This window comes from Chiloscyllium plagiosum, unplaced genomic scaffold (genome assembly GCF_004010195.1).
Source record: "Chiloscyllium plagiosum isolate BGI_BamShark_2017 unplaced genomic scaffold, ASM401019v2 scaf_12047, whole genome shotgun sequence".
In the NCBI taxonomy this organism is placed as follows: Eukaryota; Metazoa; Chordata; class Chondrichthyes; order Orectolobiformes; family Hemiscylliidae; genus Chiloscyllium; species Chiloscyllium plagiosum.
In genome coordinates, this window is record NW_025210121.1 from 1 (window position 1) to 14,150 (window position 14,150).

The 14,150-nt window shown below is 41.9% G+C and overlaps 1 protein-coding gene across 1 annotated transcript; it reads left to right on the forward strand.

Moving 5' to 3' along the window:
- Positions 1-100: 100 nt before the first annotated feature.
- On the forward strand, positions 101-10,640 carry LOC122546865 (calcium-activated chloride channel regulator 4-like). Its single transcript, XM_043685482.1, has 3 exons — positions 101-264; positions 8,420-8,656; positions 9,824-10,640. Exons 1-3 carry the CDS (start codon positions 237-239, stop codon positions 10,360-10,362), a joined length of 804 nt encoding a protein of 267 aa, XP_043541417.1. The 5' UTR covers positions 101-236; the 3' UTR covers positions 10,363-10,640.
- Positions 10,641-14,150: the final 3,510 nt, after the last annotated feature.

A 14,150-nucleotide genomic window follows, 5' to 3' on the forward strand; every position in this document is an offset into this window, starting at 1 on the left:
GCAAGTGGTTATATTTCATTGTGACCAAAGTAAAATATTATCATTAGTTAACACTGGATTCTGCACGTTACAATTGATTTGTCTTCTTATCTTTAGGTGCTGATGCTGTTAGAAATGATGGAGTTTATTCTCGGTATTTTACTGAATTTCTTGGTAATGGGAGATACACCATTAAAGTATCTGTACAAGGAAAAGATGGAATAGTAAGGTTAACAACCAGGAAGCAAAGCCATGCCATGTACATCCCAGGATATGTACAAAACGGTAAGGTATTGATGGACAAAGATACCTACTTGATAATGAATTGTGTTATTGCCTGAGTCAGCCCCTAAACCATTTGTAATTGGAAATGTCATCAATCCCAAACCCAATGACAGTTCCAGTGCTATCTCAGACAACCTCCACATACGTACTCTCACTCCAAAGTGTGGTGTGAGTGTGGAATGCACTGCTTGGGAGGGTAGTTCAGGCAAGTAATCTCACAACCTTTAATAAGTTACTCAGTTGAACACTCAAGGTTATGGGCCAAGTGGTGGAAAATGGACACGTGTAGATTTTGAGTAGTTTTTGTTGGTTCAGACTTGATGGGAAGAAGGGCAATGTCTGATTGTGTGAAATCAGTACTACTTTCTCAAGAGCATGTAGGGATGGGCAAAAAATACTGACCCAGGCAATGAAACCCACATCCAGTGAATGAATGAATAAAAGAAATCTTGAACCTCCATTTACCCAAAAGCTGCATTCCTGTATGAATTAGAATTAGATTTTATTGTCATGTGTGCTCAAGGACAGGGGTACAGTAATACAGTGAAAATGGTACAATGTCACCATTTTCCTAATTTCTATCCAGAACTACAATGTAGAACATTTAGTTTTTTTCCTTATATCTCTATTTTATACCTAATCTATTTTAGTACCTAAGATTTGTACCGAGGTAATTTTGTATCTCAGATGGTACCATTTTCACTGTACTCCTGTACTTTTGTCCTTGAATACACGTAAAATAAAGAAATAAATTTAAAAAGTTAAAAATTACAGCCCTGTTTAAGTACGAAGCCATGAAGTGATACTTACTCATTATCCCTAACCCCATTGATTGATATCAGCTTGCAGTTCCTCAATGCATCAAATCCCAGCTCCATGATACTGATGTAATGTGGAGGCAGAACACACTCCTTCAAATAAGCACATTGTTACTGACCCAACATTGCACCAGTCAAGCATCAGTCTCCTCTGGAACATGTGTGGAGTTTGGACTGGACAAATCCAGTGTGGGTACCCCAGGTACATGTGGAAACATGACTTATCTGAGCCATCTAGAGAACACTTTCAAACTTTTGATTCTTCCATTGCTGACCTCTTATGTATTCCCCTTCTTCACCCCTACCCCCACCTCCCTTTCCCCTGCCACTGGTGAATGTGCATTCAAATAGGAATGTGTGAACATGAGAGGCCATTCGGCCTGTTGAGCCTACCCCACCAATAAATATGATCATGACCAACTGAACAGCTCAATGCCTTTTATTCACCCATAGTCAAAACTCCTGTATGTTAAATACCTACAACCCAAGACCTGGACTACCCTCTCTAACTATCTCTCTTCCATAAGACCTTTGTTAAAGCCCACCTATTGAGCAAACCTTTCGTCATCACATCCAACACCTCCTTCTTCGTCTTTACATGAATTTATTGACTATGTCTCTGGTTTTATTGTTTAAACACATGATCTTGCAGTCGTAATGGCTACAGCATTAGACAATAATCCAAAAGTGGAGGCAATGCTCCAGTACAAAACAGGCCCTTTGGCCCATCAGGTTTGTACCAAAAACATACTCCTACCTATATTTGCCCACACAAGACCCATAGCCTAAATGTGATGATATTTCAGGTTCTCATCCAAGTACTTTTTAAACAACTGTCATAATAAAAAGATAAACCATCGAATAAACTTGTCATTTCTGAGTAATATGTAAACGACCAAACTCTTACTTGAAACAAAACACAACTACTTCATGAATGCCACCATTCAAATAGCCAATGCCCTGTGACATAATCTGGTAAACCATTCGGATGATAAAACAATGACAGTTAGTAGAGTCAGAGAGTCATAGAGATATACAGCACAGAAACAGACCCTTCGGTCCAACTTATCGACGCTGACCAGATATCCTAACCTAATTGAGTCCCATTTGTCAGCCTTTTGCATATATCCCTTGAAACCTTTCTTATTCATGTACCCATCCAGATGACTTTTAATTGCTGTAATTGCACCAGCCTCTATCACTTCCTCTGGCATCTCATTCCATACACGCACCACCCTGAGCATGAAAAAGGTATCCCTTAGGTCCCTTTTATATCTTTCCCCTCTCACCCTAAATCTATGCCGTCTAATTCTGGAGTTACCCACGCCAGGGAAAAGGCTTTGTCGATTTTTCTGAGCCATGCCTCCCATCATTTTATAAACCTCTACAAGGTCACCCCTTAGCCTCCGCATTCCAGGGAAAACAGCCCCAGCATATTCCGCCTCTCCCTACAGCACAAACTCTCCAACCCTGGCAATATCCTTGTAAATCATTTCTGAACCCTTTCAAGTTTCACAACATGCACAAGGAGACCAGAATAGCACGCAACATTCCAAAAGAGGCCGAAGCAACATCTTATACAGCTGCAACATGACCTCCCAACTCCTGTCCTCAATACCCTAGCCAATAAAGAAAAGCATACCAAACGCCTTCACTATCCTGTCTACCTGTGACTCTATTTTCAAGGAGCTATGAACTTGCAGTCCAAGGTCTCTTTGTTCAGCAACACTCCCTTGGACCTGACCATTAAGTGTATAAGTCTTACTCTGATTTGCTTTTCCAAAATGCAGCACCTCGCATTTATCTAAATTAAACTCCATCTTCCACTCTTCAGCCCATTGGACAATCTGATCAAGATCATGTTGTAATCTGACGTAACCTTCTTTGTTACACCTCCACTACACCTCCAATTTTGGTGTCATCTGCAAACTTACTAACTATACCTCCTATGTTCACGTCCAAGTCATTTATATAAATGACAACAAGCAGTGGACCCAACACCGATCCTTGGTCACTGGCCTCCAATCTGAAAAACAACCCTCCACCAGCACCCTCTGTCTTCTTCCTTCAAGCCAGTTCTGTACCCAAATGGCTACTTCTCCCTGTATTCCATGAGATCTAACCTTGCTAACCAGTCTCCCATGTGAAACCTTGTTGAACACCTTAGTTAAGTCCACTGCTCTACCCTCATCAATCCTCTTTGCTACTTCTTTAAAAACTCAATCAAGTTCCTGAGACATGCTCTCCCAGCACAAAGCCATGCTGACTATCCATAATCAGTCCTTGCCTTTCAAAATACATGTAAACCCTGTCCCTCAGGATTCCCTCCAACAACTTGCCCACCGCCAGTGTCAGGCTCACTAGTCTATAGTTTCCTGGCTTTTTCTTACCACGTTTCTTTAAATAATAGTACTACATTAGCCAACCTCCAGTCTTCCGGCACCTTATCTCTGACTATCAATGAGAAAAATATCCCAGCAACCACCTCCCTCATTTCCCACAGAGTTTTAGGGTACACCTGATCAGGTCCAGGGAATTTATCCACTTTTATGCATTTCTAGACATCTAGCACCTCCTCCTCTGTGTTATAGACCCATCTATTTCCCCACATTCTATACCTCCCATGTATTTCTCCACAGTAAACACTGATGCAAAATACTCATTTACTATCTCCCCCGGCTCCTGCAGCTCTATACTTAGGCTGCCTTAGGCGCATTACAGGCCCTTCAGCCCTCAATGTTGCACCGCCCTATGAAACCAACCTGAAGACCATTCAAACTAAACTATTCCAATTTCATCCATTTGTTTATTCAATGACCATTTAAATGCCCTTAAAGTTGGCGAGTCTACTACTGTTGCAGGCAGGGCATTCTATGCCCCTGCTACCCTCTAAATAAAGAAGCAACATCTGACATCTGTCCTATATCTATCATCCCTCAATTTAAAGCTATGTCTCCTTGTACTAGCCATCACCATCTGAGGAAAAAGGCTCCCACTATCCACCCTATCTAATCCTCTGATTATCTCATGTCTCAATTATGTCACCTCTCAACCTTCTTCTCACTAACGAAAACAGCTTCAAATCCCTCAGCCTTTCTTCATAAGACCTTCCTTACATACGCGGCAACATCCTAGTAAATATCCTCTGAACCCTTTCCAAAGCTTCCACATCCTCTCATAAAGCAGTGATTAAACTGCACGTAATACTCCAAGTGCAGCCACACCACAGTTTTGTCCAGCTGTAACATGACCTCATGGCTCTGAAACTCAATCCCTCTACCAATAAAAGCCAACACACTACATGCCTTCTTAACAAACCTATCAACCTGGGTGGCAACTTTCAAGGATCTATGCACATAAACGCCGAGATCTCTCTGCTCATCTACACTGCCAAGAATCTTACCATTAACCTAGTACTCTGTATTCCTGTTGCTCTTTCCAAAGTGAATCACCTCACACTTTTCCACATTAAACCTGTTCTTTCCCCCTAGTTACCCTTTTGTCCTTTATGTATTTATAAAAACCTTCAGAGTCTCCTGAACCCTATTTGCCAAAGCTGTCTCATGTCCCCTTTTTGCCCTCCTGATTTCTCTCTTAACTATACTCCTACTGCCTTTATACTCTTCAAAAGATTCACTCGATCTCTCCTGTCTATACTTGTCAAAAGCTTTCTTCTTTATCTTAACCAAACCCTCAAATTCTCTAGTTATCCAGCACATTGTCCCCTGTAATATGCACTATTCTGCCAGCCTTTCCTTTCATCTTGACGGGAATATACTGTCTCTGGATTCTTGTTATGTCATTTTTGAAGGCTTCCCATTTTCCAGCCGTCTCTTTACTTGTGAATATATGCGCCTAATCAGTTTTTGAATGTACTTGCCTAATACCTTCAAACTAGCCTTCCTCCAATTTCAAACATCAACTTTTAGATCCGGTCTATCTGCTTCCATCACGATTTTAAAACTAATAGAATTATGGTCGCTGGCTCCAATGTGCTCCCCCACTGACACCTCAGTCACCTACCCTGCCTTACTTCCCAAGAGTAGGTCAAGTTTTGCACCTTCTCCAGTAAGTGCTTCCACATACTGAATCAGAAAATGTTCTTGCATGCCTTTAACAAAATCCTCTCCACAGAGTCATAGAATCATAGAAACAGTCCAACTCATTCATGCCGACCAGATATCCCAACCCAATCTAGTCCGACCTGCTACCACCTGGCCCATATCTCTTTAAACCCTTCTTATTTATATACCCATCCAGATGCCTTTTAAATGTTGCCATTCTACCAGCCTCCACCACTTACTCTGGCAGCTCATTCCATACACGTACAACCCTCTGAGTGAAAAGTTGCCCCTTAGGTCTCTTTAATATCTTTCCCCTCTCAACCTAAATCTATGCCCTCTAGTTCTGGACACCCCGACCCGAGGGAAATAACTTTGTCTATTTACCCTATGCAAGCCCCTCATGATTTTATAAACCTCTATCAGGCCACCGTCTCAGCCTCCAATGCTCCAGGGAAAACAGCTCTAGCCTATTTAACCTCTCCTTATAGTTCAAATCCTCCAACCCTGGCAACATCCACGTAAATCTTTTCTGAACCCTTTCAAGTTTCACAACATCTTTCCGACAGGAAGGAGACCAGAATTGCATGCAATATTCCAGCAGTGGCCTAACCAATGTCCTGTACAGCCGCAACATGACCTCCCAACTCCTGTACTCAATACTCTGACCAATAAAGGAAAGCAGACCAAACGCCTTCTTCATTAGCCTATCTACCTGCGACTCCACTTTCAAGGAGCTATGAACCTGCACTCCAAGTTGACGTGTTAGCAACACACCCCAGGACCTTACCATTAAGTGTATAAGTCCTGCTAAGACTTGCTTTCTCAAAATGCAGCACCTCGCATTTATCTAAATTAAACTCCATCTGCCACTTCTCTGCCCATTGGCCCATCTGATCAAGATCGCGGTGTAATCTGAGGTAACCTTCTTCGTTTTAACACTACGCTTCCAATTTTGGTGTTATCAGCAACTTACTAACTATACCTCTTATGCTCACATCCAAATCATTTATATAAATGATGAAAAGTAGATGAAAAGTCCATCTAAACCCTTAAAACTATGGCAATCCCAGTCTATATTTGGAAAATTAAAATCCCCTACCATAACCATCCTACTATTCTTACAGATAACTGAAATGTCCTTACAAATTTGTTTCCCAATTTCCTGCTGAATATTAGGGGGTCGATAATATATTCCCAATAAGGTGGTCATCCTTTTCTTATTTCTCAGTTCCACCCAAATAACTTCCCTGGATGTATTCCCAAGAATATCCAACCTAAGTGCAGAGTAATGTTAATACTTATCAAAAGTGACGCTACTCCTCCACTATTGCCTCCCTTTCTATCCTTCCTGTAGCATTTGTATTTTGGAACATTAAGCTACCAGTTCTGTCCATCCCTGAGCCACACTGCTGTCATTGCTATGATATTTCAGTCCCATGTTCCTCAGGCCTTCCCTGTTAGGCCTCTTGCATTGAAATAAATGCAGTTTAATTTACCAGTCCTACCTTGTTTCTGCTTTGTTCCTGCCTGCCTTGTCTGTTTAACTCACTCCTTTTCCCAACTGGGCCAGTCTCAGATCGATCTCTTTCCTTTCTCCCTGGGTCCCACCCCCACCACCTTATGAGTTTAAATCCTCCCAAGCAGCTCCAGCATATCTCCCTGCCAGTATATTTGTCCCCTTCCAATTCAGGTGCAATCTATCCTTCTTGTACAGGTCACTTCGACCCCGAAGAGATTTCAATGATCCAAAAATGTGACTCTTTCTCCCCTGCACCGGCTTCTCAGTCACACATTCATCTGCTCTATTCTACTATTCCTACCCTCACTAACTCATAGCACTTGTAGTATTCCAGATATTACTAATCTTGAGGACCTCCTTTTTAAATTCCTGCCAAACTTTCCATATTCTCCCTTCAGAATCTCATCCTTTCCCTTCCTATGTCGTCGGTTCTAATGTGTACAATGACCTCCTGCTAGTCCCTCTCCCCTTTGGGAACATTCTGCACCCTCTCTGAGACATCCTTGATCCTGGCAATAGGGAGGCAACACACCATTCAGATTTTACTCAATCGATCGCTTGGAACCCAATGTACCCCTCATTACATTACAGGCTGTCCCAATATCAGAAACTTGGCTGTTCATGGTACGTTCCCCCGTGAGTCCATCATCCCCTACATTTTCCAAAACAGCATACTTGTTTGATGGGGATAGCGAAAGAAGACTCCTGCACTACCTGCATACCCTTCCTACCTTTCCTAGAGTTAACCCACACACTTGACTGTATTTGCAGCTTTTCTCCCTTCCGATAGCTGCCATCCATCACACCCCCTTTGCTCTCGTAAATTCCTCATTGCTTCCAACTGTTCCTCCAACTGATCCATTCAATCTGTTTTGATTCGCAACCAAAGACATTTCCTGCAGACATAATCATCAGTAATATGGAAACTCTCCCTAAACTCCCACATCCAAAAGGAAGACCATATCACTCTACGAAAGGCCATCTTTGCTTGCTCACAATCAACAGACCCAAAAAGTAGCATGGTCTTATTGCTCTAAAAAGAACTGCTCCAGGCTAACTTAATATTTATGGCTTACGTTTTTAAAATTTAATCAAGAGACAGATCTCAATAAAACATATAATCAATAAAGAACCTACGCTACTGACTAATGTAGATATACAGCAAGGCTACAATTAAACATTATGTACTTACTGTACTGTGAGCTCTCCCATGCAGATTCCTCCAAGATCAGTTGTGTATTTCGCTGTTTGTTACATTTTCCTCGATGCACTCCAGTGTCAATGTGCAATAGGTGTATTATTTAATCATATCCTACAACCATATGTAAGTTGAATTCTTTGCGTCTAATACAATTACTTCCACAAGATAAGTTGAGCTGGGGATGATCCTTGGATTCATTTGATCTGACTCTTCAAGGATAAGAATCTGCTGCACCAGATTATTCTAGACTTGCAGACAGGCTGATTGGCTGAGATTTTGCTCTGGTAATGACACTGAAATTGTCAGTGTTCACATCAAAGACCCATTGACATTGATACCAACCCCCTCCTTAACAGTTCTGTGGGTGTAACTACATTACATGGATTGGGCAGTTCTAAAAGGCAGCTGGCCATCCCTTTCTCTGGGGCAATTAGGAATGGGCAACAAGTAGTGGCCTTGTGGTGACAATCACATCCGAAGGATAAATGTTAAAAATCAACTTCCAAATATTTTGCTCCTTTCTGAAATGTGTCTTACTTCACTTTTCTCGCAGGTCAAATTCACCCCAACCCACCAAAGCCTCCAGTGGACCGTAACGATTCTCAGATACAATTGGGAAGCTTCAATAGAGTGAAAACAGCGGGAGCTTGTGTTGTTAGTCAGGTTCCTTCCGGAACTCCACCTGACGTGTTTCCCCCAAGTAAAATTAATGATCTTCGGGCAGCAATTGTTGGAGATGCAATACAACTGAAATGGACAGCTCCAGGCGATGACTTAGATCAAGGAACAGGTAATTTAAATTATATTTCAATCCATACGTTAGGAGAGATCTCATTGCTGAGTTTTCAGCCCATTTTAAGTCTCGTTGCCTCCATCACATCATCAATCAGTTGGTCAGTCGGTTTCATTGTTTAACTGGGAATAGGGTGTGACTTTTACCATTTGTGTATTTTTGTTGTTGAAAAGCATTGTACTCATTTAGCTTTTCCTAAACATTATATTACAAGTGAGTGACTGTATTTTTATCTGAAATCTTTAACTTTCCTTATTTTTGTTGCAAAAACCATTATCATAGAATCCTTGTAGTGCAGTTAGAGGCCATTTAGCCCATTGAGTCTGCATGAAGCACTCAGACCACTCACAGGAGTGAGCAATATCATTGTATTTACAGGAATACTCAAGGCAGTCGAATTGTAATGGGGTTGGGTGCAATTCAAATATTGAATGTACATTTCAATGGGAGACCATAATAAGACGATGAAGAAATAGGAACAGCAGCAGGCCATTCAGCCCCTGAAACCTGTTACACCTTTGAATAGAATTATGGCTGATCCGACATTCCTCACCTCCACATTCCTGCAATTTTCCAATAACCCTGGATTCCCCTACCGATCAAACCTTAAACAGACACCAGAACTCTGACCCCAGAGCTCTCTATGGCAAGGAGATCCAAAGACACACAACCTTCAGAGAGGAAAGAAATTCCCCTTTATCTCAGTCTTAAATTGGCGTGCTTTTATTCTGAGAAAATAACCTCTGGTTTCTAGACTCTCCCATGAGGGGAAACATTCAACTAGCACTTACCCTGCCAGATTGTTTAAGTATCCAGAATGTTTCAATGATATTATATCTCATTCCTCTAAGCACCTGTGAGTAGAATTCCAAATATTCAACCTTTGCTCATAAGACAGTTCCCCAACACCAGGGATCATCTTGGTGAACCTTCTCTGAGCTGCCTTAATGAAATAAAATCTTCCCTTCAATAAGGGAGAGTCTGAATTAGATATAAAGAATTGTTCGGCTGAATGGTCTTCTCTTGTTCCTGTATTTTTAAACCTCTCAGTTTAGCTCCTTATTACCATTTGCCTCACTTAGGTATTCAGCAAATCTGGCAGTGCGTAAGAGGATAACATCAAGAGCCTGAATAATACATTCACTTGCTTTTCTTTTCTTGCAGCTTCCTTTTACGAAATAAAGCTCAGCAAAAGCTTCACACAGCTGAGGGATGACTTTCCAAATGCTCAAAGTGTAAACACCACAGACCTGAAGCCAAAGGTGGCTAGCTCAGAGGAATCGTTCACAGTATCTGAGAACATCGGGTTGAAAAATGGGACAGTAATCTACTTTGCAATTCGGGCATTTGATAAAGGAAACCAGTCTTCTGACTTATCCAATATAGCGCAAGCTGCTTTAATTTTGGCTAGTCCACTTCCCACATTACAACCAACCCAATCTTCCCAGTCAACCCAATCTTCCCAGCCAACCCAATCTTCCCAAACAACCCAATCTTCCCAGGCAACACAATTTTCCCAAACAACACAATTTTCCCAACAAACCCAACCTTTCAAACCAACTCAACCTCATAATAGTGTAGTCATTAACATTTCAGAAATTCTTGTTATTGTTGGTATTGTTGTTATTGTTGTCACCTTGATAATTTCCATCACTGTATGTGTTGTGACTAAAAAACGTCAGGGCAGAGTATCACCCAGTTAGGAAATGTACAGCTAAAGCCAGAGATAGTCAGCAACGTCATCAAAATTCAATCACATTCAATTTATCACGGTGCAACTTAATTCATGTTCAAAATTTGTGGCCAAAAAAAATTGTGGTCTACTTGAATATTGAGCATTCCTCCTGATGTTGAGCTGAGATTGTGTCACACCAAACAGTAATGGTGTTTAAATCCAACCTGTATAATTTCAATTTAAAAGTAAAATGTATTCCTATAAAAGGACTGATAGAATCTAATAAAGTTTTGCTGTGCAATCTGAGATTTGAGCTGATTCTTTATCCTTTACTGATGTTTCATTTTCCTGCCTGTGGTTGGAACCTCATATTGTTTCCATTTGGCCAAAGAAAATTTGCCACCAACATCAATATGAATATTGTGGTTCTGTTCGCCAAGCTGGAAGTTTTTGTTGCAAACGTTTCGTCCCCTGGCTAGGCGACATCATCAGTGCTTGGGAGCCTCCTGCGAAGCGCTTCTTTGATGTTTCCTCCGGTATTTATAGTGGTCTGTCCCTGCCGCTTCCGGTTGTCAGTTTCAGCTGTCCGCTGTAGTGGTTGGTATATTGGGTCCAGGTCGATGTGTTTGTTGATGGAGTTTGTGGATGAATGCCATGCCTCTAGGAATTCCCTGGCTGTTCTCTGTCTGGCTTGCCCTATGATAGTAGTGTTGTCCCAGTCGAATTCATGTTGCTTGTTGTCTGCGTGTGTGGCTACTAAGGATAGCTGGTCGTGTCATTTCGTGTTCCATTTATATCGTTTATTGATTTATCTCACTGGGTTTCAACCTCATTAAATGATCACCAGCTAAGTACTTTGCCCATCATTGCTGGACTACCATCAATCCCTTTAATGAAACCTGCAAGTGTTGCCTTCCCTACAATGGTGTTGTAAAGTATCATACTTCATCATTTAACTTTTTGTTAAAGCAGATGTACAAATGTACCCTGATAACACGATGGATCCAGATTTCCTGCTGTAATTATTACTGTGGAAGGATTGAAGCAAGGCCATATGGGCAGCTGGGATTTTGACCAAATTGCTGACAGATTGATGACAATGACATTTCTGGTGGAAACGTCAGCATAATGGTACCTGAGGTAATGGGGTATGTGCAGTGGACAAGAACGCACATTGCTGAACACAAGAGCATTTCTGGATAAGCATTATTTAACACTAATTAAGCTGGGATTTGTTCCTTGTTCAAATCTTGTCCCCACCGCCAGGAAACATCAAAGAAGCGCTTCGCAGGAGGCTCCCAAGCACTGATGATGTCGCCTAGCCAGGGGACGAAACGTTTGCAACAAAAACCTCCAGCTCGGCGAACAGAACCACAACAACGAGCACCCGAGCTACAAATCTTCGCACAAACTTTGATCAATATGAATCCATTTTGGGGCCAGCAGGGACATCAGCCGATGGAAGGCAACAATTTAAAACTGGAAGCTCCTCATTCTGAGTCCCAATCTAAATCGTGGTCCTTCAGGAACACTTTCATCAGGAAGACATACATTTTGTCATTGAGAGATAGAGTCATCCAGCATGGAGACAGACCCTTCGGTCCAACCAGTCGAGGCTGAACAGAATCCCAAACTGAACTAGTCCCACCTGCCTACTCCGGGCCCATATCGCTCCAAACCTTTCCTATTCATGTAGTTATCCAAATGTCTCTTAAATGTTGTAACTGTACCCACATCCACCACTTCCTCAGGAAGTTATTTCCAAATGTGAACCACCATCAGTGTGAAATAGTTGCCTCATGTCTTTTTTAAATCTCTCCCCTCTAACTTTAAAAATGTGCCCAATAGTTTTGAAATCCATCATCCTAGGGAAAAGACAATTACAATTAACTCGATCTATACCCCTCATTACTTTATAAACTTCTATCAGGTCACCTCTCAGCCTCCTAAGCTCCAGTGAAAATAGACCCAGCCTCTCCAGACTTTCTTTAAAGCTCAAAGCTTCCATACCTGGAAACATCCTGGTAAATCCCTCCTGAACCCTCTCCAGCTTGGTAGTATCCTTCCTATATCTGGGAGATCAGAACACTACACAGTACTCCAGAAAAGGCCTCACCAATGTCATGTACAACCTCAACAGAACTTTCTAACACCTATGTTCAAAGGACTGAGCAATGAAGGCAAGCAGAGTTTGTATCTTGCCAATGGATTTTAATTTTTGGAGGACTGTGGCAATGCCTTTTCAAGCTTCTGATGAGATGCAATTCAACTGAAGAAATGATTTGGATTCATATTATGTATTACCCCTCCTCCAAACTATTCCTAATTGCTTCTGATGCAAATGATGATTGAGAGATGCATGTTTGTGAGGTGACAAGGCGGATCTCATCCAAAAAACATAACAAAAGAAGAGAGGACTTGCACTTAAATAGCTATTGTCATGATCACAGAATGTCCCAAAGAAATTTGCAGCGAAAGAAGTCATTTTGAAGCATCATCGCTATTTGTAATGTAGTGAGCACAACAGACAATTTGCACAGAGCAACATCCCATGGGTAACAATGAGATAAATGACCAGGTAAGCTGGGTCACTATGTAGAGGGCAGATTAGATCCTGCAATCTTGTGCACCTGTTGATGTACTTTCATTGCTGTACAACAAGTCGGCAATGAGTACTTTAAATCTTACTTTTCAATATTTTTGCAGAATTATTCCATTCACGTATCCCATTGATGTTATTTATTTGTAATGAAAGCTCAGCTGCTATTTAGTTATCACAGCTTTTCACTGAATCATACAGGACCGAAAAGGCCATTCAGCCCATCGGCTTTGTGCCACCAAAGTGAGATAAATCTATAGAATCCCTACAGTCTGGATGTAGGCCATTCAGCCCATTGAAGCCACATTGAACCCTGAAGAGCGTTCCACCCAGACCCATCCTATCCCTGTCTTATCCCCATAGCTACTCTGCATAGACTGCACACCCCTGGACTCTATGGGCAATTGAGCATGGTCAATCCACCTAACCTGCACATCTTTGGACTGCGGGAGGAAACCAGAGTACCCATTGGACCCCATGCATGTCTAAGGCTGGAATCAAACCCAACTCCACTGAGCTACCATGTCACCCTGTACTAGTCCCACTTTCCAGCTCTCGGCTCATAGCCTTGAATGTGATGATGATGGATTGCACCCTTTAGACAATAACATTTGATATGCTTTCTTTTATTGGTCAGAACATTGAGTATAGGAGTTAGGAGGTTATGTTTCAGCTGTACTGGGTGTTGGTTAGGCCAGTTTTAGAATATTGTATGCAATTCTGGTCTCCTTCCTATTGGAAGGATATTGTGAAACTTGAAAAGTTTCAGAAAAGATTTACAAGGAAGTTGCCAAGGTTGGAGGATTTGAGCTATAGGCAGAGACTGAATAGGCTAGGGCTGTTTTCCCTGGAGTGTTGAAGGCTGAGGGGTGACCTCATAGAGGTTTACAAAATCATGAAGGGCATGGATAGGATAAATAGACAATCTTTTCCTTTGGGTGGGGGAGTCCCAAACATAATCCAAATCCTATTCTGCCCAGAACTCTCTTAAATACTTTTTTAAAAGTCCCACTAATGGGAGGGGGCTGGGCAGCCAGATAACTAAATGGTTGAGTGCATTTCATGTTTTCAACTTATAGGGAAATGCGGGCGGCACGGTGGCACAGTGGTTAGCACTGCTGCTTCACAGCGCCAGAGACCCGGGTTCAATTCCCGACTCAGGCGACTGACTGTGTGGAGTTTGCACATTCTCCCCGTATCTGCGTGGGTTTCCTCCG